The sequence below is a fragment of the Anser anser genome (assembly GCF_964211835.1).
Source record: "Anser anser genome assembly, chromosome: 10".
NCBI classification, from domain to species: domain Eukaryota; kingdom Metazoa; phylum Chordata; class Aves; order Anseriformes; family Anatidae; genus Anser; species Anser anser.
The window spans coordinates 1,678,713-1,702,523 of NC_139730.1; the positions used below are offsets into that span (position 1 = coordinate 1,678,713).

Sequence of the window (23,811 nt, forward strand, 5' to 3'; positions counted from 1 at the left end):
TGAAAAACTGAGGCAGGGACAACTTGCCAGTACAAAAAATGAAACTTGTAAGCAGAACTATTTTCTAATCAGTTTTCTGCTAACATCTGTAACATTAACAATTTTATTCATCCAGTTGAAAGTCAAGAAAAAAAAAAATCACAGATTGACAAGATCTAAGTTTCCAGCACTTGCACTTAGAAGCAGCGCCAGTCCTTAACTCCAGGACCCTACTTCACTTTCAAGTCCCTCTCTCACTTTTTGCCATGCAGCATAACTATTCCACACAGGTTCAAAGGAAAGGAGAGAAATGATTGATGCTAAAAAAAATTATAACTTGAGTCATGTGTAACCCCATATGACCACTACTGAGTTAAAGGGAACTTCTTCAGTTTCGAGTTGCTAACTCCTCTTCTCCCATCAGAGCCGCATGTTCTGTTTTGGATAGGGGAGCTTGGCTCTGCCCTCTGGTAATTAACATCTTCATTTGCAGTCTTTTACTGTCTCCCAGTATGGGCTAATGAATCCAACTGGTAGGACTTGTAAACTGCTTCACTTCTTGAGGAACTGAGAAAAGCACTATGCAAAGCAGTGAAACCAGCAATCGCCTGCGCGCACTAAGTACTTCCCCGCCGGTCAAGCAGGAGCCAGAAAGTCAGCTTACCAGCCTGGTTTCTATTTTAAAGCCTGTTTCAGCGCCTGATAGTGGCTTACTCACCACAACAAGGCCCACGACACGGGCTGAAATGGTATTCCTCTGGAATTTTGGACTCGCAAAAAATCCCATGAGAGTAAAACGCCTACAGCCTGTTGCCACAAGTGGCTATCCGGACCTTCCGCGTGAAGCCATTAAATACCCTGAATACTTTGTCATCGATTCCAAAAGATCAAATTCTAAATAGTACTCGCAGTATGCTGTGTGCGCTACAGCAGTTAATTCGGCATATCGGGGTCCTGCAACACACCCGCTGCTGAATAACCAAACTCAGCCTGTGCGTTTGCAAACAGCCTTCAGAGTACAAACGGTCTCATCCTCTCCAGTTCTTCACTGCGTTAAATACTCAGACATGTATTACTCAAGGCCTTTGCCCATCAATTCTTACAGCTGAAGTGCCCCTATTAGGGAGCACACAATCCCCGCTTTAGCAAAAACGGCCTGAAACGCCTGTCAGCTCCTGAAACCTCCAGGTCTTCACTAAAAGGGTGTCCAAAGGAGCTCTTTCCCTACACTGAAATAGGTCACGTTATTTAATGGCCCTAGATTAGATGATTCATGTGCTTAATGAGGCGTGCACCCAGAGAGATTTACCTAGCTTTGCCACAACCCTTGTGCTCTGACGAACCGCACCGAACAACCGTGCTGCAAGTCCGGGAGAAGCCTCGCTGCAGACCGGCACGAAGACTTCAGCTCTAACAGGAGCCTGCTGCCATCCCCTGCCCACAGGAGGCTGCTGACATCCCTTCCCCAAGCCCCGAAAACCTACTTCACACTTCCAACTATGGGCCTGCCACGGAGCTACGAACGGGAACAGACGAGGCGCTCCGTAAGAACCGCAACGCCTTACTCTTTCAAGACACCTCTGTTACGGGCTGAAGTGTTGACAGCTGAAAGGAAAGTGAAACAAACAGCTCTGAAACACAGAGAAGCACACTACGATGCTTAACAAATATTTCTTCAGCAGAACGAGGAGTTGCAGTGAAGGGCTCCGCCCGTGACCGTCACCATCAAACATCCCTTCCTGGGCAGCCGGCTCCCGGAGCTGCACCGTGGGCTTGTTTCGCTATAAACTTACAGGCCCCGTTTGCAAAAATGATGAGGAATAAGAAATAATTGAGCTAAATGAGAAACTCCTGCTACGCTCTGGAAGTTCTCCATTTTTTAAATTACAGGCAATAAGAAGTAAGTACACCGACAGCAGGGCCCATCGCGCAGCCAGGCTCTCGAACCAAAGCAAACAAAATTCCTCCGATTTTCCCCACCCTGAAACAGTCCTTACAGAGAAGAATTTTGCTTGCAACGTTAGGGGCACTAACAGATCGGTCAATTAGAAACAGTCCGTCACAAGCAGCAACAGAGGTTTGTGGTTTCGCTCCGGTTTTCCTTTTCCTGGCCAGCCTCCCTGCCAGGGCAGCAGCCCCCCGCAGGCAGCGCCAGCCCATACGCTTCTTTCTGCCGCACCTCGTGGCGATTCAGGCCCTTTGCTGGCTGAACTACATCGGCAAAACCACGAGGCGTTTTGCTTCGGGAAGCCTTGTCGGTCCTCCCGCCGGCTGGGGCGGCCACGGCTCACTTGGGGCAGCGCAGCTGCAGCAAGCTGCAAAAGCCACCCCGGAGACCCGGCCTCCTGCCGCTGGGATAACCACGACGGTGTGCAGCGGGGAACCGGCCCTGCCGCCGGCTGTTTATCAACGCAATCAAGACGCTTGTTTTCTCTTTCCTAATGCTAAAGGAAGTAACAGGCAAAAAAAAAAAAATATCAAGGTTGGTTCAAGTTAAACACGGGTATCAGAGACTGAAAGATGGTTTGCGAAGTGCGGTTACAGGTAACGAGGTGTCACGTCCTCGAGTACACCCATGTTCCCCCAGACGTCGCACCGGTGCAGGAGGAATCGATGCCATTTGGCCAAGAAAAGGTTAAGCCGCTTGCCGCTTGCGTAACTCCAGCGTGAGAAGCAGCACTGCGACTGCGAGGCAGCTGCGCAGCCAGCAAACCCCGGCATCAAACACACGGGCTGTGCTGATGGTAGCGTGCATTTCGATACCCGGCATCCAAAAATTTGAAGAGAGGGTGAGCAAAACGGGAAAAATTTTCAAGGAGTAGAAGAGTCAAAACCAGCTGCACAGAGCCTCGACTTATCGCCGTTTAGCAGAGCGCTTTTTTTGACTCCCTGTAAAGGACCTTCAGAGAGTTTAGAAGGTAACCCCGATCTGTAAACACACAGCTGACATTTCCTGCTCGACGGCACAACACAGCCACGCGTTCCCCCACAGAGGTTGCATTAGTCACCAGGCTGCCTGGCTGGTTGCATACACCCCCCCACACACACACAACCCACAGCCCCTCGCCCAGGGCTCCCCACCGCCGTCCATCCCTCCCGAAGCCAGCAGAGCCCTTCGCTGTCCCGAGACAGGCTGCCACATTTTATATATCACAGAGGAGGGCCACAGAAGCATCCAGAGGCCGCTTTATTCCCCCCCCGTTCCCGAATCGGGGCCACGGCTCTGGCTGCCAGGTGGCAGCAGCCCAACCATTCGATCCAGTTCCTGCTGCACGAGCGGGTACGGCCCCGTTCCCGCGCGCTGAGGAAACCAAGCTCAACCACCTCATCCGGAACCGAGGACGCATCCTTCTCCACGCCTGCTTCAGGTAACCGGCCAGGGCTGAAAAAAAAAAAGCAGCTTAAGGATGCAAAAGCAACCCACGGGCGTCATCCTTCGTCAGCCACCCACTTCTCCCCCGGGGCTGGCGATAGGAAAGGGCGTTCTGCCTCCAGCTCCTTCACGAGTTGCTGCTCCTTTAATGGCTACACCAAAATACCAGCTGTGAAAACTGTTTAAGTCCCCGAAACAAAAAATCTAGACACACCTGGGGTAAAAAGGAACAAGTCGGTGTTTTTTCCGAGACATCCACAACAGCGCTATGACACAAAGAGCACCAGGCACCGAACCACTTGGTTTTGTGAGTGCTATTTAGGCAGAAAAACCGCTTTCCTAGGAACCTTAACTTCTAGAGAACAAACGTGTAGAAAAGCACCGGAGCCGCTGACGTTAAGCCTCACTTACTGTGAATTCGCCGTGATTTCTCTCCGAACAGAGGAGAGCGGAGCAATCTTTGCAGAAGGGCTTTCCCCACGAGCCAGCCCACCCATCGAGGCACAGTGCCAGGCCGGCAGCCTCCTGGCTAGCGCAGCCCAGCCCTTCCCAGCACCACAGATGGCAAGCCTTCGCTTTTCCCCTCCTGTTTTTTGGGGGAAGGATTTACCTGGGAGCTAAGATACCTTTAAAGCTGCCTGGCTTTTAGGTCTCGGGTAGACAACGCTGACAACTGGTCACAAAGCCCAGCACACGAGGCACCCCCTTCAGAGCAGCCGACCCAACCAGCAGCGTTTAGAGCCCCATCCGTCAGACGAAAGCTTTCTGGAAAGGGTTATTTCTCGACTGCCAGGAATCAGCCCCAGGACCTATCTGGAGAACTTCAGTTATTTCCGGATGCTTGTGATAACTAGAAGCTGTGAACAAGCTCCAAAACACATTCGAAGTATCTGCCAGGACAACCAGAACCATTTGGCCGGGTACCACACCACACTGTGTGCCTAGAGCTATGCAACAGGTCCGCCACGGCTCCCTAGCCATTAACATGAATGCTGAAGGAGGGAGAAAAAGAGAACGCACCTCGCACTAGCCAGAAGATAGAAAAAAGAAGAAAGAATCGGCATTGTTCTTTTTTTCCCCCCCTAACAAAAGCAACTAGGAAGCATTAGATTACTATGGAAATGGTCTTGAATTAATCTCAGCGTGTTTCCAACATCCAGCTGTAAAAATACAGGAGAGTTCCTGCACGCCATGAACGGGCTCTTTAACCCGTGACATAAATCTTCTGGAGAAGGAAGCTGCACATGAGCTACATCAGCTCTCGACACAGACTAAACTCCTGGGCTCCTAGACACTTCAGATTTGTGAAAATGAGAGATCACGAAGGGAAAAATATTCCCGTCTTTTATGAAGGCACATCCCCTCGTTTCTATCTGCAAGACTTCCACACGGAAACTATCAAGGCTAGACTATAAAAAAAAGAAATCAGTCTACAGAAAAGCTGCAAGAGGGAGTGAAACCACCAATTCATGGAAGCTCAAGCGCCTCTGTGGCAGGCTGTAACTCCCTGCATTTGTCTAACGCAACCGAAACACTAAAAGGTTGAAGCCACCGTAAGTCAGGAGGGAAGGGAGGCAAAAGCACAGAGGAACAGCCGTAAATATGCAACGCGCTGCAGCCTTTCAGGAGGCTATTGGTTTTCATAATGAAAAACTCAGCTGTCCGCCAGCGTGGTACGCACCACGGCTTGGCAAGCAGGGCAGCACTAAAAGAATAGGTGCAAACCAATGGCAGGTACAAGTTTTATTTGCCTTTTATTACATGCCCAGGGAGACAGGGTTTCTTTGGTTAAGAAGCACTCAATGTTTACCCAGTATATCTGTGCTCATAAAGAACATTTCACAATTGCATGACCAAAGCTACACGTTCACCTAGTTGGCGATACAAACTCATTTTAATCCACTCGGAGTGCATCAATATGACGACCACACGCTGCAAATGCCACTAACAGTCAATCCAGGCCGGTTTTATCTCCTTTTGTGCGCTTCCTAAGGTCAGACGCTGTATTCATGACTTCCCCCAGCTCACGTATTTCTTCCCATGCTAGCAAAGTGAGCGCAATGCAAAGCTCAAGCTGCTGGGTGTTACTTACCTGAGCGTGCTGACGATGTGCTCCCTCGCTACTGACACGGCTGCGTATCTTCTAGTACAAACATTAGGACCCTGGAACCAGCCTCCCTCCGCTTCAAGCAACTTTTAACACCAGGAACCCCTCTCTTGCAGCGAGCAGGTCACCTGGAAACTCGCTGCAGTGCTTCGTTCCCAAAGGGCTTCCAGACAGGAGGTCCTGCATCCGCCACTGTCCCCCTGGACTTGGCTCACGTGCCCACTACCCGAGAGCACCACGACCGCCCAACTCTCTCAAACCTGACTACCCGCAGATTCAGCCAGCCTGGTGACAGCAGTGCTGCTCCGTACGCGCTCACCAATGAGTCGGAGCTCTCCCTGCAGCCCCCCGAGGCCTCCGTCTCACCCTGCAGCAGCAGCGTTACCAATTTCTCCGTGTCCATTGCTTACCGGAGACAGGAAACCCCACAGTGCCCAACGGCAAAACTCACTGGGAGAGCGGGAGGGAAGACACTAAGATCTGGCCTCACCGAACTGGCTGCTGGTAACAACAAGCAGGCAAAGCTGAGGATTTTTAATATAATCACCACATGTTAGAAGTTGCTTATGGCTGTTTTTTTTTTTAATTTTTATTTTTTGCCTCCCTCACCCGTTGTTTGGTTTTCATTTTTAGGTGGTGGCATGGTTGTGTGTTGGTTTTTTTTTTTTTTTTTTGAGGTGGTAGAGTATTTGTTACACTACCATAAATGTGACATACCCTCTAAAACCTTGACACACACCCTGGTGCAGGGGGATGCCCCCAGATCTCCCCCTCCATCCCGTTTCCCAGTGCTCCTGCAAGAGAACAGCAGAACAGACGGTGTGCCCAAAACGCCGCTTCGGTGCCCGAACACTCAAACCCCGAGTTCTTTTTGCTGTTGTTTTAACACGGTACGTGCCAACCCCGCCGCGTCCCGCACAGCAGCGCCCCAGCACGCTGGATGTGCTGCAGGAAGCCCGCCCGACACTTCCATCACGTTTCAGCCGGGTTTGATTTAAAGCAAGGCACATTTTTACCTTAATCCGTAACAAAAGTTTTATCGCTCTCAAGGGATTTTATCCACTAGGTGAGCTATATTAGTACTTTTGCTATTAAATAAGATTGCTGACAGTAGTAATCTTCATTCCAGGTCTTGGAGACTCAAAGGTTTTTTTCAGCCGCGCTCAGACTTAATTGTCCCTCGTGTATTTATCCCTGCAGATGGGAATTATTTTTACAGAGCTATGCGCTAGCATAATTTTCATGACAAGTAATTGCAGAAATCCTAGTTTAGACAATCTCTGGATACAAAACAACACGCCTCTCAAGACAAACAGCTTACACCTAAGGCTAATTATGAAGACAATTATTTGCAGCTATTTGGGAGAGGGTCATTGCCAGACAAATTTACTTTTTATTAACCGTGTTCTTATCCTTAACTAAGCCTTTCAACCGGCTGACAGAAGAGCTAATTCCAACGCAATAAACTTCAGCGGAGCCCAAGCCAGCCGCAAACACAGCTGTCCAAAGACCTGCCCGAACACAGAGTGCCCTATTATAACCTAAGCTGTAACGCAAAAAGCCTACACTGGTAGAAGAAAAAAATAAAATCAAAATATAACTTCTGCAGCATTCAACAATAGTCCAAAAGATTATCTCTTCGCTTAACCAAAAAAAAAGAAACACCAAAAAAACCCAAACCCACACACAATTAGGGCCAAGAAGTTTCAGCTTCTGGAAGCCACATGGGACATCAACACACATTTATTCCTAAACCCAGTGATTTAAGTTAAAAAATATACACTTTTTTTCTTTTAAATATGCAATTAAACCAAACAATGGTTACATAAACAATTTGACTGATTGGGGATTTACAGATTTGAGTTACTAAGCGAGGGTCTGTTCAGCTATCGTGTGTCAGCAGAACGCTAGAGAATTAAGCTCTGGTTAGTTTCTAAATATCTAAAATATCTGCCTGAAGCACATGTAGCTTTTGGAAGTCGATGCCGAAGGAGAGCTGGAGAAGAATGTACCTGGAATGCAATGAATGCACTCGCACTGCAGCAAGGATAAAGAGGCGGCTTCCTCGAGCAGCTCACAGAACCTCCTCGCAGCAGGCCACGCCACAGCTTCAAGGCTTCCACGCTTGCATTCGGTTTTGCTACTTGCTTGCAGCAGCTATTTAAGCCCGCGCTGCATCGACAGGCATTATTCCTTCATGCGTGCCAGCTAACTTCGGCATCACTCGATTAAAACAGATTATTGCCACGACTGATGCAGGTTTTTTTAAAAAAAACTATTTCTGTACATTACAAAACCGCAAAGAGCTCTATTCTGCACACGCCGTAAGTTATCAGCGAGCGCTGAAGAGTTAGTTGTCCACTGTAAATAATGCAAGTTTCGCTACTGAGTTAGCTTTGTGTGAGATAACACTTCAGGGTATGAAATTATACAGAGAGATGCCTAGAAAAAGACTTCTGTGAACTACCGTTTCGTTGTTTGGGGGTTTTCCTCCCTCATTTGCCCCATTTTCCTAGGACATAATACAAGATACAGGCTGCATCATGACTGACTTTCATACTGACATCTGAAAAAAGTTTTCATTAGCAACCATATTAAATTTGGATAACGATTTGCAGAATATTGAACAGCAGACTGAAGCCAGTGCGTAATTGATTCTCCTTTCCCTTGAAAGTAACCAATTGTGCCCCCAGAGAAGGGAAATTTAAAAACTGGAATAATCCGTTCACAGTTCTCATTAACATAAAAAATAAAAAAGCCAAAACAGCATGCGATAAAATTAGTATCTTCTATTAGATTTTAAAGCAACCCTCCTCAGAAAGCTCCTCTGTGAAAAACGCGCTCCCAGGCTTTGTAACTCCATGTTGGAGCAGCGGCCGGGAGGCAGCAAGCTGCACCACGCAGGCAGGATCCGTGCACAGCGCTAAGGACAGAGGCGGCTGGAAGCCCTTGCTCAGGCAGCGCCACAGCTGCATCAGCCTTGGCACCGTGCGCCACAAAGCAGCATCACCTCCTTCTCACCAAAGGCATGGAAACGTTCGGTGCTTTCATCTGCAAAGATGTGAGCATACAAGGGACTGCCACAACAGTAAGTCCGTCAAGAACGAAAACTGGGAAAAGGAAGCTCTGGAGGAAGCAAAGACGGAAGGGAGAAGAACACGAGAATAAGAGATCAGATGAAACATTGTGTATGGGAAACACTCGGTGATTTATCTTTAAAAGATCTCCCGTTCCAAAGGGAGAAACGGAACCCAAAGGAAATAAATCTCCTGACAACAAATACTTACGAAATACACTGCCCAAATACCCTATTCCCTTCTAATACTGGTCCACCGAGGATAATAATTTATTACCACTAACAATTAGTCTTAATTGTTATGGCAGAAATAAGCAGTGGAGCCAAAAGTTCCCACTGTGTCAATAAACCGAAAAACAAATATTCCATCGAGCAATCATACTGGCATCACTATAGTCTTTTTTCCTTAATTAAAAAAAAAAAAGCTAGTCATTCTGCACATGATTTCTTTATTTTAAAAGTCTCCCATTGTGGTCTTCAGAGTCGTACATAGTAAGTATGTAAGGAAGCCAAAGCACACACTCTCTTTAAGTAGGCATATAGCAGTAAGTCATCAGGATGAATTGAAAGCTTGAAGAATACTGAGAAATTCTCCTTTTCCTGTTCCTCGGAGTATCAGGTAAGGTGCACCACGCAGTGAAATATCATCTCCCCGGCTCTGCAGAGGCTGCCTAGCGCAGCTGGAAGCCGAGGAAGCCTCGAGTCCGCGTATCGGTGTTGTCAAAGCACAGCTTATCGGTACGTTCTCCTCTGCTTCGATGAGGTATTGATTTCAGGCATGTTCTAGCGAAGGAGGAGAGGGCATCAACCGGGGAACGGTCCAGCACTGGAACAGGACCAGTGACACTTACTGGAGGAATGCACGGGGCTACGCATCCGACCAGACCCGAGAGTCACCCAGTAAAGTCACTCTCACCCATTTTATGCCCTGTCTCAGCAAGGCATCTAGAGAGAAGCAACAGATCGGCAGGGTGCTAGCAGGAAAGCTGTGCCTGAACCACACGTGGCCACCCAGTAACTCCAGAGAAGGGAGTTTTCCAAACGCCGAAGAACCGCTGTCAGTCACAGCACAAGATGAAACACAAATCACAGGTCTGACTAGTTACAGAGCAGTTGAATGTACACTAAAAGCTAATTCATTCCTAACTGTAGGGACGCATTTAAAAAATGAATTATTTATTGCATGCAACAACATGACACAGAATTCACATTTACATCAGATAGAGGCAGATCAATTTTGAAGTGCCAAAATACATTTATTACTGTAGAGGCGGAATCAGTACCTGGCTACAAAACCCGTACGTCACTCGTACGAAGGCAGGTGAAGATGCCGAACTCGGCAGCTCACCTCCTGCCTCCACAGCCTCCCTGTGTCAGACTCAACCTAGTCCCCACCGAGCCAGGTTTGGGATCCCGGCTGAGTCCAGAGACGAGACGTGGATGATTTTTGCAGCGGCTGCTCCCGGCGCTACCACCACACGACTGCCAGGAATCACGGCAATTTCAGCGCGGTGGGCAGCAGCCCACCAGAGCCTGGGAAAGCCATCTCTCTAAAAGAGGCAGGGGACAAAGGCAGAGCAAGCAGGAAGCTCCGTTTTTCATAGCCCCCACGACGACTGGTTTCTTCTCACTATGCGAAAATGCAGAGAGATGATGGAATAATAGGAGAGGAAGCAGACCTTCCTGCCTTTCTTCTGCATTCAGACGAGGATAAAGAAAAGCTTCAAGTGACACCACCAGACAGCCACAGACTGCCAAGAGGCATCCAGACTCCTCACAGAGCTGACCCTAAACCCCCAACCCAACCTCACCCCGCAGAATCCGAGGTGCTGTCCTCCTGCCTCCCGGGGTTGTCTACAACAGAAAAATGAACTTTCACTTGTGTTAGCTGCATCGTGTTACCTACACGCTCAGAGACGAGCACGCAGTGCTTAAGAACCCATTAGTTAGCAATGGTTAATCCCAGGACAAAACATTCAGCAGTGAGTTAGAAAGAAGGCTAAGAATACATTCCCTATGCAATATTTTCCTGGCACACACAGCGCAGATGGGGCCTATAGGAGCACTCCCTCCAAAACCATGCTGGTGCACGTTACGGGGACGTGCTACGGATCCGTGCTCAGCAGGACGAGGGACACCCCATTTCCCTGCGCCATCAGTTGGGCACACTGACACCTGCCCTGCTGCTTCATCCCTCGAGCACCACATTTTTCTTAGGATCAAAATAAGACCGAACAAAATTAATCTGTTCGCACAATAACCCCTGCCCTGCCTGGAAACGAGCTGCATGATGGAATGAAGGTTTTTATAAGCCAAGTTCCAGCCACGCCTATGATCTAAAATACATTAAAACCATTGCGAGTAAACTCCAGAAACGATCCGGCATTTAACTTGGCTTTACCCACGAGAACAGCCAGACTTGAAAGAGCTGCCTAAGAAAACTTTGATAGCGAACTGAAACTTCCACGGAAATCCTGAGCAAGTGGAAGCGGAGGGCGCGGGGCGGCCCCGCAGCACCGCCCGCAGACACGGAGCTCCCTTCGCCCTCCCAGCCCCAGGCAGGGGGCAGGAGGGGGGACGCTGCTCCAGCCACCAAACCACTGCCCCACCTCATTAGCCGCACTCGTCCAAATCCCAATCTGAACAGGAATTTGCATACACACCAGCCTTTTGTAGCTCATTAATGTCACCCGAGTGACTCTCGCACGTCCATGAACTTGTACTCTGCCTGTCCCTTTTCACAGATACAGGTCAAAGGCAGTAAGGAAAATAAAGAGTTCGGATCTCATGGCAAAAGAAGCATCTTCTGGGTTTCAGCCCAGCATTTTAGTACAGTGTCTTCACCCCTCTGCCTCCTGACGCACTCACTCGATAGCGCATAGCTTCCACTTCCAGGTAAAGAAGTTGTAAGCATCGTATTATTTCACAACCTTGCTCAGCCTCTATATCAGAAGTAAAGAGCAGCCTTGTATCAGGAAAAAAACAGTAACAAAGGCCTCAAGGAATGAAGTGGACAGTGCTTCAACTAACATTTAGCTCAAGTCCTTTACTGAGCTGTGTGAATGCATGCTGGAAAACATGAGGTACATTTAAAGAAAACTTATCTAATTAACTGAACATGGGAAACAAGTTCCAACACATCTCTGCTTCCCCTTAAAACAGCTTGGCAACACCTCCGAGTTGTACATATGTTTCAAAACAACAGAATAGTGCAGGTTGAAGGAAACGATGGAAATCTACTCTGCACGTACAAACCAGGTATTCTTAGAGCATTATTTAAAAAAAAAAAACACAACATAACAGTCCAGAGATCCTCAGCTTGCTATTCAAAATTCTTCTATCACCAATGTGTCCAAGTTGTCCAAACAAGAGAGGAAGAGGTCAGGCGGGGAGTTCTGCAGGGACTATGCTGGAGCATGGAGCTTAACCCGTTCGTTAATGACCTAGAAAATGAAGCAATCAGTGGGTTGACAAAGTTGCTGACATTACGACGTGGCTGTAAGGATGAAGGCACGCTGAAGAACCACTGAAAGACCTCAGACCGAAAGCAATACAATGCACATAAAGGGAAAGCGATGCCCGTGGAGGCAGACGGCCCTCGCTCTCCATGCGAAATGATGGGCTCCGCAGTGACCTTTCCCACTCTAGAGCAAGCTTCCGGACCCAAGATAAATAGACAGACGGAAACATCAGCTCAGCAGCAGTCAAGCACACAAATCATTGCCAGAAATTATTAGAAAAAGAAACAGAACAAGCCATAAATCATTATACGCTATGCAAATCCCTGGGTCACCCAGATCGCAAAGCGCAGGTGGCTTTGGTGGGCTCACCTTAAAAAAAAGTTTAGAAGTGACAAGGTTCACAGAAGGATGACAGAAGTCATCTGGCAAAAGCTAAGACTACTCAACCTTGAAAATAGAGAACGTAGGGATGTACATGACAGCAATTTATAAAGCCACAGAGCACAAGGAGAGTGGACAGGGATCAGCTGTTCAGCCTCGTCGTCCCACCAAACAGCGAGCAGCATGAAGCTCAAACGAGAAGACTCGAGACGAGAAGGGCCTTCACGCCGCCAGCAGCAGAACAACAGAAACGCCTGTCAAAATGCTGGGAACAAAAAAGCAGCTTGTAAAGGTTCGGGAGGAACCCCTACGAGCACTGGGGAAAGCTCTGCCACAGCTTGCCCCGCTCGCAGCCCCCAGCAGGTTCAGAGCACTGAGCCTGGGAGAGGGGAATTATTTCTCATGCTCGTCCCTCTTTCGCCCTTCCCTAGACATTCACTTCTGCAAGCTGTAAGGAGACAGCATGGGGCTAGCTGTACACTCGGCCTTATATTCTTAAACTTCTGTTTATAACCCATGCCTATTTTTAGCCATTTCCAAGTGACACTGTCAAGAGCTCTCAAAAATGCTACTTCTCAACTGAAACAGTCGAGTTTTAGCAACAAAGAGGTAGAAGCGAAAGTTCAGAACTGCATGAAAACCTGGGTGTACACCCCTTAGAAAAATATTATCCCAAGTACTTGCAATTCAACCCGACAATAGCTCTGGTACTTGATTAAAAAAAATTTGAAGTCCTGCCATCAAGTGGCCTCAGCAGATTCACTGCGGAGATACTGCTAAATCAACATGGAAGCGAAGAAAAAGAACAGCTTTGTTTCTGTTCCACTGCTCAAGTTCCTACATTTTTCGTTTTGGTGCAATATATTTATAGGTGTACTAACAACTCCATAGATAGCCTGAGCAGAGCTGTCTCCAACAGATTTTTCAATAAGCTGAAAAAAATCTACACAAATACTTGGACTCTTTCAAAGACTCTTATTTTGCACCAGGGAAACGAGATACAACATCTGCACAAAAGTGAGATCATTTTGTCAGGGGAGTCTCAAGAAACTGTTTTCTGATATATTCATTCCTCATACTTTCTCATCCACACAACTTTTTACGGCACACTTCTGCAGCTCAGATTACGAGCTTTTACCTGAACCAAACATATTATCCCTATCGGATTTAACCTCTGCTTTTGTGTCTCTTTTGTTTTTTTTTTTTTTTTTTAAAAAGGCTGCACCCATGCTAAATTGCCAAGCAAAACCAGGCTCACCGCTATTTCCATCCTACGTTGCATTTTGCCTGCTAGCAAGCGCTGTTTTCAGTCGAAGAGCCTGATTAAGTTCAGACCCTACTGCACAAAGGGAGCGGAGGAACATCTTGCAGAAGACTATAAATGAAGTTAAGCAAGAGGTTTCGGCTCTGAATGATTCCCAACTGACCGTCCCACCCTAGGTGAGGGTAAATTTCTTTGTGTGGCAAGAGAGTGGAAGCAAGCAAGCCAAGAAGCTGTTCTAAAGATGTTCTGAAGAAGGAAACCACGTTTGCCTTGCTGAACAAACTTCACCACATCCACGCAGTCTTTGCTCTGCTGCACAGCCTCACGCGCCATCCACATCAAGTGATGGATTTAAGATGCTCCTTTTCCTTCTCCCTTAATTACCACTCTAATTCCTGTATAAATCTCTCATCTATCGTCTCCTATAGACATAAAGGTCAAGCTCAGGCTGACCTTTGGGCTAGTTCTGTACCAGCTTTGCATTTCTTTGCTTCACTTGTGCTAGATGAGCCCCGTAATACTCACCTCCTGCTGCCGCCTGCCTTACTCACGAGTAGACTGAGGCACCTCCTTAGTCTCCGGATGCGGTGCTTGTTTACAGAGGCTCTGGTGTCCCTCCAGTACATGCTAAGGGACAGAAGATAACAGCAGGGACGTGGCATCCCTAATCCCAGCAGGAGAATAAGATTAAGCAACTAGCTGAGAAATTCTTGGATCAATAAAACCGTAACAGCCACAGGCGTATCAGCAAAGGAGTAAGAACAGAAACGACGATAAAGGCCCGTATCACAGCACACAGTGAGCAACGGTGTAACGTTACCTGGTTTAATTTGGTCCTGACTGCTACTGAAAATTTTGGAAGATCTGAGCAAGTCTGGATAAGCCAGCACCTCCCATCCCATGCATCCTCCTCTGTATATTCTCATTTTCAAAGGTTTTAACATCCTCCACTTTTTGTCTTGCCCCAAAGCTTCTAATTTATTCTGAAATAGCCACAAGTTTGGCAATGACGGTAGTTGTTTGAAATAGCTTTGATAGCATCGAGTTAAGCTACAGAAATGAACACCCTTTTGTAAAGTACTTGAAGTCCTTTCTTCTCCTCACCCCCCCATCATTTTTACTAGCAAAAGAATCTACTTTTAAGACGAGCATTTATTTTCATGAAGGTACTATATGCAATTTTTGCATTGTAAAATCCAGCTAGTTTCACTTCAAAAAGCCCAAATCCACACTCCACGCACTTACTGGTCTACACAGAGCTGGAATAGTGACAGAGCAACGAGACGATCAGTACCTGAGCTTGACGGAGGACTCCAAAGCTGCTCGAGCACGTCCCAGCAGCCACCCAAACAACACAATTTCCCTTTTATCTCCTGTTAAGACCAGGACAAACACTTCTGATTCTTGCAGGCACATCTGTGTGTTACCCAACGGTGAAGTTCCCACTTACCGCGGACAGCCCGAGCTGAGGCAGCTGGACTGCAAAGCGCACACAGTAAATATCGACCACTCTTTAACATAAAACCACATCCACATTCTTCATGGAACTCACAGCTTTCTTAAGACTTTTATTTCTTTTTATGGAGGCCAATAAAGCAGAGCCTTCCTCTAGAAGGGCACCTGTAACGTCTTACATCAAAGCAGAAGTTTCTGAAGTGGAAGCACAGCAGCAAACAAACGTTTCCGAGACAACTCGATGCCTGCAGGTAGCACGCCCTCCCCGTGGAGCCGAAGGGCCAAACACCAGGATCACGGTGTAAGAGAAGAGCTGCAAGAGACCCGATCCGTTTCCCAGCCACGAATCCCCTGAACAACAGGCAACCCCGAGGCCCCACAAGCAACCCTTCCAAAGCACTGAGTCAGAGCAAGACAGGTACAAGTGCCCCAAAACCAGCTGCTGCAGGGGACGGAGCCCAGCGGCCGCGGGGCTCAGGACCAGGGAAGCGCAGCAGGGGCCGGGGTATCTCAGAACAATTACAGCAGCGCTCAGGTCTCAAGCGTTCAGAAGCTCCCTTTTGTTTTTCACTATAATGGCACTAAAGAGAAAAATGATCAGATGTTGATTTCTACAAGAAGAGATGACAGGAAACAAAACCCGCCGTGCCAAGCACATTAGCGACAGGTCTGCGCTTATCTGTGTGCTCCGCACAAGCGCGGGTCGGAGTCTGAACCATACCGATCATCTGCCGCCCTACAAATACCCCCGGTATCTGAAGACATCTTCAACATCTACATGCTGCTTCAAGGGATGCTTTCAAATATTGCTCTTCTGTGGCTGATCCATACCCATCCTCACCAGCAGACAAGCTGTCCTCAGCCTCTCCAATACCTAGGGTGGCACTTTTCCCTTTTTTAACGGCATAAAGCTAAACGAAGTGCCTTTTTACCTGCTCATTTCTTACCACCTAAGCTTTTTAACCGTGATCACTACATACCTTTGCAACCCAAACCAACCAGAAGCCCACTACTCTGACCGACTGGCTGTTGTACCTCTCCTCCTCCTCCTCCTCACAAGTGGCAATAAATAAGAACTCTATTTGCACAGCCTAGAAATACTTCCAGGATGGCCCCTAGCGCCTGGGAGGGGTTTGTACGAGAAATGTGCTGACACCGTATTTACGTGTGTACAATAAGCAATCTGTTTTTATCGGCCATAAAGAAGTGTTATGGATTGGGAATCTGACAGCTAAACAGTGATGCACAGCTGCCAATTTTAGTCGTCTGATATCTGCAATTCCAGCACTGAAGACCAAAAAACACAGAAAAAAGATACTTAGACCAAAATACAGTTAAAAATACAATTATAGTGGCACACGCCAAATTATAGGAACGAAAGTAACGTAATCCGTGGACTCACATAACAATGAAAAGTGGATTATATTGCCTTTAATCACAGAAGCACGCAACCCCAGCAACTTATAAAAGGATTAAGCAAAAATAGCTCATAATACAGAAGAGTAAAATTCTAACTGAACGCTGAAATAGGTAGCTTATGCTTATTAGCATTGACAACGTAGTCTAGCACAAACGCATTTCCATACCGGAGATCCACTTGGCACCACCACCACCCCCACCTGAAAGCCAGGCAGCTGGCCGCTCCCCTCACCGAACTGCTCCCCTGCATTTAGGGGAGGGGTATTTCCCAACCGCACGCTTTTAAATGGCTTGTTTTCATCACCATTGTGTGGAAATGCTATTATGAATTTTCATTCAAACTCTTGGCTCACTTTTTTTTTTTTTTAAAAGTATAAATTGTGTCTAACAAGAAACACACCAGGGATCTCTTCAATCCCCAAAGGCACTTTCTTAAAAGGAGAGAGAACAAAGGAGAAAACCTCCCAGCATGTGCTTTCCAAACCAGCTTCTTAGGACAGTATCAAGAATGACAATACTGGAACATTAGCTTTTCTTTTTCATTCTTTGATCCATGTATAATTGAATTGATTATTGCAAACTGTGTAATGATTTCCAAAAGACTTGAGTAGAAGGCAAAGATCACAACAATCTAATAACCAATTTAAGGAGATGTAAGAAATATTGAAGGAAAGATTTAATCACTCAAGTATACTCCTTCCAATTAGAAAGAGCTTTAAATAGCTTACCTTGAGATAAATTAGAGTCTGTATGCAATTATACAGGAATAGTAATTAAGATCAGGAAAATTCACATATGTCTCTGCCTATAGTTAGGAAGGTAATCCTGAGAAGAACAGACTTTCCAGTTACCTTGTTTCATCAACAATAATGAAAACATATTGGTTCAATTAATCCAAAACTTCGAGAGTACCAAGGAATTCAGCAACCTCACAAGTCTGGGATCTGCAAAGTACGTTTGATCTTATCTCATTTTCTTCTTTTTCCAGCAGGACAAACATTCTCAAACGGGGCAAAACGCTGAAACACTCCTGATCATGGCAAGAATACATTACAGGAAACATCATTTTGTGATTTAAAATTGTGGCAAGCAAGAACGACTGCTATTCTTCCTCGAGGAAGCAAAACCTTTTATTTTACCTTGTGCATTTGACATACAACACGTGTTGTATGTCATTCTCCTATTTACACACGTCCACTACACCCACACGTTACCCCACGGTTCTTTACACAGGAAGACGAGAAAGTTTTAGAGACAAAAATTTGACCAAGTTTCTCTGACAAACTTTACCTTGCCCAGCCAAGTGAGTTGCCGTGCAGCTCTTACCTTTGATTTTAGTTTTAAAGGTCACTAGATCTAAAATCAATGCCGCTCGCTAATTGATCAGAAGAGAAATGTGGAAAGATTCTACCTAAGAAAATTAAAATAATGAAAGGAATTTGCCGTTCATTCTTCAAATAGCAGAGCCTTTATCACAAACCCTCTCCTAGTTACGTCTCCTTTCAACATTCAAAACCCAAAAAATGTAGAAGTGCGCTTTCTGGGGATGTACTCCTGCCTGCAAATACCTCGGAGCTGGGTGCAGCAGGTAACAGCTCTCCATTAGCCTCATTTTTCCAAGGATCACCCACCTCACCCAGTGCCCGATAACCCAGCTGGACTAATTCTGGAAAGCCCGGTATGTGACAGCCACATCTCTGGGCAGAAGCATCATGCCCCCCATCTTTTCCTCACACCCCAGGCAGGCACACATCCACACGCCTCTTTTAATTTGTACAGACTAGAGAAAAAATGCATTCAGGCCCCTCCACGCTGAAGTCTTTCAAGTAGGGATTTACGAACTAACTTTTTTCCCCCCTTATGTAAACTGCCAAGCCCTCATAGCTACCAAAAAACATCTTTTCACGGAACGCAGAGCTACCATCCTACAGTCCCAGCTTGCAAGTACCACTAAATGTCCTGAGCAGCAAAGCGAAATTGAAAATAAACTAGTCAGCTTGACATTTACCCTTCAGCTCCCTGAGGTAGCAACAGTACTTTAAAAAAAAAAAATCATAACTTCCCTCCACTGGTTCTCGAGAAGCAGGTTTCAGAAAGAGATCAATAAAGAAGTCAGGGATGACAAGCGGACTCAAACACACTTCTAGGAGAGCTCTAACTGCAGAGGGAGAGCAGGACGGGCCTCTCCTCTCCGCCGTGCTGGCAGACAGCTCTGCAACACGTAGATGGACGCAGAGCCCGGCGGCCCTGCGAGGGACGAGAGGCTTCATATTTCAAAGCTCCCGAGATCAATAAGTTGTTGATTTTCATAGTAAAACCATGCCTTTTAGCACTGTCCATGGACCACCATCCTGCCACCTTATCGCATATTAAAAGAAAAAACTTCATCCCCTAGTTCCTGCCTCTTCTCGCTCCACTCAGGTCAGCCTTGCTCATAAAGGCATCGCGCGTACCCAAACCAGCTATTGTGCACCGAAAGCTCTAGAGCCAGCTACCAAAACAAACTACTCCACTTGGCATGCCAAGATTAACAAAAGTTTAACGCTGGAATTAAACCTCAACCCTTTATCCCATTATGTGGGAAGCATAATTTAAAAGAAAAAAAAAAAATCTCGGGGGCAACATACCCTGCAAGACACCCTGAAAAACAAAGAACAGAGGAGGAATTGTAAGCGTTTGTCCTGACCTGGCAGACACAGACCCCAAAAAGGTGGAACACGCACACAATATTTCTACTTCTTTACATCCTGCCGGCTCTACAAGCACCTCAAAATGAAAGCACAAGGACCTCTGGTGCAGAGAGCTGAGAGTTTCTAGGGAAAGACAAAGGGTTCCCTGCTCATACTTTATAGGTTCTGAAGTCCGTGCTATGTTTGGTACGCTTCTGATCTGCGCGTCTTCTGTCACACTAACTTTAAGGCTCCCAAAACGAAGCCCTCCTGCCGAATAGCGACCCTGCGACAACCGCAGTGAAATTCTCAAACTTTCCAACACATGCGTGCAAGACAGAGCCCGCACCCCCGCCTCGCCAACGCAAAGCGACTGGAAAGTTTTGCTTTTTTTTTTTAATTTTCTTTTTTTTTTTCCCCCCTCGCACAGCGTGTCTCCCCCGCCACCCACCCCGCTCTAAGTCCCTGACGAGCCGCATCCTCTCCTCCATCCCCGGCCGGCTCCTACCGAGCCTCCGCCGCCCAGCGGGGCGGCCCCCGCCAAGTTTCACGCATTTAGGGCAGAAATAACTTCGCTCCGGGGCGTTTAGGGCAGAAATAACTTTGTTTCGGGGCGTTTAGGGCACGAATAACTCCGCTCTGACACCCCGCCGGGGGCTGCCCACCACCCCATCCCCGGCTCAGGCCGCCTGTCAGCGCCCACCGGCCCCTGCCCGGAGGCTTCCCCCGGCCCGGGGCCGCTCACGGAGCCCCCCCTGGAAACTTTACGGGGATACCGGGAGCGGTGCCGGTGTCCCCCCCCGCACCCCGCCACCCCCTGACCAGCCGCCCCCGGGGGCTCCCGGCCGCCGCCCTCGCCCCGGTTGCCCGGCCCGGCCCGAGCCCAACCTCCCCCTCCGCCCTCCACACCCTGCCCGGAGCGACTCAGGCACTGTCCCCCGTCGCCGCCACCACCACCACCACCGGCGACAGCGGCTCCCCGCGCGCGGGGGGCACTGCCCGGCAGGGAGCGGAGGACAGCTCCCTTCCTTCCCCGCCCCGCTCCGTCCCTCAGCCCCCGCTCAGCCGGCAGGGCCCTTCCACAGCCCCCCCGTCCCCCCGGCGGGGCAGCTCGGCCGGCAGCGGCTCGCTTCGCCCCCCCCACGGGGCACGGAGCGGGGACGAAGCGGCCGCGGGGGGCTCGGCGGGGGGACTGGCGCTGCGCTCTACCTTTAGTTCCGCACTGTCCGCCATCTTGCAAGTCCGGGCGCAGGCGCAGTGAACCCCGCCGGGACACCGCCCCCCCCCCCCCCCCCATCCCCTCCCCGCCTTGCCTCGCCGCCCCCCCGGCGGCACGCAGCGTTTGAATCGCGGCGCCATTTTGTGCCTCCCCACCGGGGGGGGCGGCCATCGCAGCACCCCCCCCCTCGCCGCACACCGTCCCCTCCTGGGTGCCCGCTCTTGGTGCTGGGGTCTGTGGAAGGAGGCCGATGAGCCCCCCCCCCCCCCCAGCCCCTCGGGCAGAGCCCAGTGTGGAAAGTTTCCCCCCACACACACACCCCGGCAATGCAGCCCCCCCCCCCCCCCGGTGCCGTGAGGGGCGCTGAGGGCTCCCCGGGCTCTCCTCAGAGGCGCCGGGCAGAGCCTTTCCCCCCCGCGCCCCCGGGGTGCTGGGGCTCCCGAAGCGGAGCACCGGAGGGGAGAGGTGGATACGCGTTCCTGCAGTTATAAGTTGATTAAAATTGGAATTCGCAACTCCGCTTCCTGCTACTTCATCGGCGGCTTTAAATGCCTGAGGAGTGAAACAACCCGGGGCGAGCCGGGGAGCCCAAAGCCTGGCGGCCGAGCTGCGGGCTGAGGGAGCGGGGTGCCCTGCTGGGGCTGCCCTCCGTCCCCCAGTACCTGGATCCGAAAACAGGGGACACGATCGTTTTATTTTCCTGAGCCACTGCACAGGAGGTTTGGGGAATCGATACAAGCTTCCCTGGCTTTTTCTCTTAAATCGCAAAAAGCGACGAGTGCCTGCTGTTCGCATCTTTTTAGGAAGGCCTAAAGAACCAGAGCAGAGCTTTAAGGTCTGTAATTGACCATGTCATATCATTTTGGGGTAGAAGCTGTACAACAGCACACCAGATAATATAGAGGGAAAAATACACACCAGAAATGCTGTCTGACAAGATGACTGCAGCAGTTGTGAAGTCAATCAGCTTCAACGCTAGCATCTGTCATGCACCTTACCTCGATTCGGCTGCCTTCTACTTGTGGCTTACTCTAATTACTGATCACCATGACACTTTCTCCACTTGGCCTTCACCTCAGAGTATAGGATGAAAAAGTTTTCTGGAACACAAGGTCAATATTGTACATCCTTTTAAGTGTGCGATAGAGACCAAATTTGCTAGTTTTCCATAGCTTCTATAAAATTCATCATCATGCATTCAGAAAGCACTCACATTATCTGCATTGCCAGATATAAAAGCATTAATGTCTCCACTCTACAGATTGAAGAAAGCATGCTTGAGGCCACACAGGGAATCAGTGGTGAAGAGATTACCACTCATGATTATTACTGAATTATAATTTATATCTCCCATATGACCTGAATAGTTAGCCACAATTTAAAATTAGGCAGTTTCCACTGAGGGAAAAATGTGATAGCAGTATCAAATATCTTTCTACTAAGTAGCTTTTTGATACCATCCTGTTATCGGTAAGAATATAGGCGAAGTCCTGTTTCTCTGAACAAGGGAAAACAACCTCCATCTCTTCACAAACATTTAATTTCTAAGCATTTCATCCAGAAACATTACCTAGCTTGGTCTCAAGACCAGATTGACAGAAAGTCCCGGGTGCATTTTTTGACTACTCTGGTACCCCACTTTCTTCTCCAGGTCATGTGTACATCCCATTTCTGTTGCAGATACGCCAAGTAGCCACCATTTTCATTGATTTCTTTTACCATTTTTGGTGTTCAGCATTGGCATATTGAATAAAACATTCAGAAAATGAGGAGCAATTAGCAAAGGCTGATAAGTGATACTCAGATACTCTGGCTTAATACTGCATGTAATGAAGAGTTATCTTGGTGTCTAAAAGGCTGGTTTGGGGAAGGGGGAGGGCGCTAGGCAAGATATCTAAAAAAATAAAAGTCAGATGACTACCCAGTACACCCACATGTACCATAATTAGCTGATCTATTTCAGTGGTCTGAACCAGCCCAGTTTAGAATATTTCATTTCAATTGATTGAATATGTTTAATAAACACGATCTTAATATGTTAGTTTGTGTCTAATTTAAAGAATTTGGCAAAAAGATCTACAATCATATAAAGATGAATCCTCTTTTCATTTATTTTTTCCCTGAAAGAAGCTTGCTGCACAGCAAACAGTTTTTTTCTCTGCTTCTTCACTTCCTACCAAATTCAGTGGGATGTGGACATGTGCTTAAGTGCTTTGCTAAATCATGGCATAACACTATCAAACCTGACACATGGCCATAAACCACCGTGTCCTCTTTCAAAAATCGCTTTAAATAAAACAGGCTGAGAATGTCTTCAGATACATTAAAATCAGGAAGCAAACTAAATGAGAGGGTACAGAATATTCAGTTCAAAATAGTCCTCCCTAAGTACTGTATTTTTACAAACAAAGCTAGTACAGGCCCTTTGTTCTTGAGTTAAGACTTTTGATAGTCCCTTCTTTTTTAATGCAGTATAGACTTTGGTTTGAAGAAGGAACTTAATGTGAAAAACAATCTGTGCTTCTATTTTTACACAATTATTTACAAGTAATGAAACTTTGTTCCTCTCTACTCCTGAGACTTAAATGATGGTTTCTTTGCCAAGAAAAGACTTTGTCAACAGACAGTAATTTCCAGAGATGCTCTCAGTTGTTCCAGCTCTACTGCAGTTCTGTCAGTGATAGCAACGTTCAGATTTGTCACAATTCTGTCTTCATTTCAAGAGGACATGGCCCTCAAGCAGTGCAACAAGGCTGCTACCAGAGCAGGTTAAGAACACCTACAAAACAGACTTCCACTTGTTAGTCACCTCTGTTTTTCTGAGCAAAAACTGCAATATTTCCTTCTTTTAACCTCACACACACACACAAACATCCGCCAAGGGAGGAGAAGAGAGATGAATATGAAGATCAAGGGTTTTCCTCAAACATTCAAAGTTTGGGTATTTAAAATTTTCAATTTTCAGAAGTTCATTTCCTGCTTTTTGCCAGACTGCGGTAAATGACTGCCAAAATATACCTTTCACCCTGATATCTTCCATTTCCCTACTCTGTAACCTTCCCAAAAATGCTCCATGTCACATAACTCACCTTCTGAGAACCATGTTCAGGTGCAATAACATTTTTATACAGATATGCAGTTTTTCTACTGACATGTTGTTTTCATTAATCTGAGTCTCCAAGACTTTCCCCTTTTTCCAGTAGTCCAAACTTGCTTTCTGCTCAAAAGCAGAGGAGGGGGAGCATTTTTGGTCCTAAATATAAATGTTAAAAGTCACTTAAAGAAAGATTCTCAATGACTGTCTTTTTTGATAGAAAAAACACAATCAAGCCATTAAAAACAATCAAAACCATCTTTTATTCCTGAGATTATTGGAAGCATAAAAAATTGTTAGATGTGTCACTGGTG

General features: G+C 47.5%; 1 protein-coding gene across 4 annotated transcripts in view; it reads right to left on the bottom strand.

The window, feature by feature from the left end:
* The window catches only part of PIAS1 (protein inhibitor of activated STAT 1), a 55,802-nt gene extending 35,343 nt beyond the window's left edge, over positions 1 to 20,459 (bottom strand). For 2 of the 4 annotated variants that reach the window (XM_083849708.1, XM_083849705.1), the window contains exon 1: positions 20,394 to 20,459. In XM_083849708.1, the coding sequence (XP_083705834.1) occupies positions 20,394 to 20,417 (24 nt within the window). In that variant the 5' untranslated portion in view covers positions 20,418 to 20,459. Of the gene's footprint in view, positions 1 to 19,635; positions 19,996 to 20,093; positions 20,369 to 20,393 lie in introns of those variants that run through there. The other 2 variants (XM_083849707.1, XM_083849706.1) reach the window with 2 other exon arrangements.
* Between the last annotated feature and the right edge of the window lie 3,352 nt (positions 20,460 to 23,811).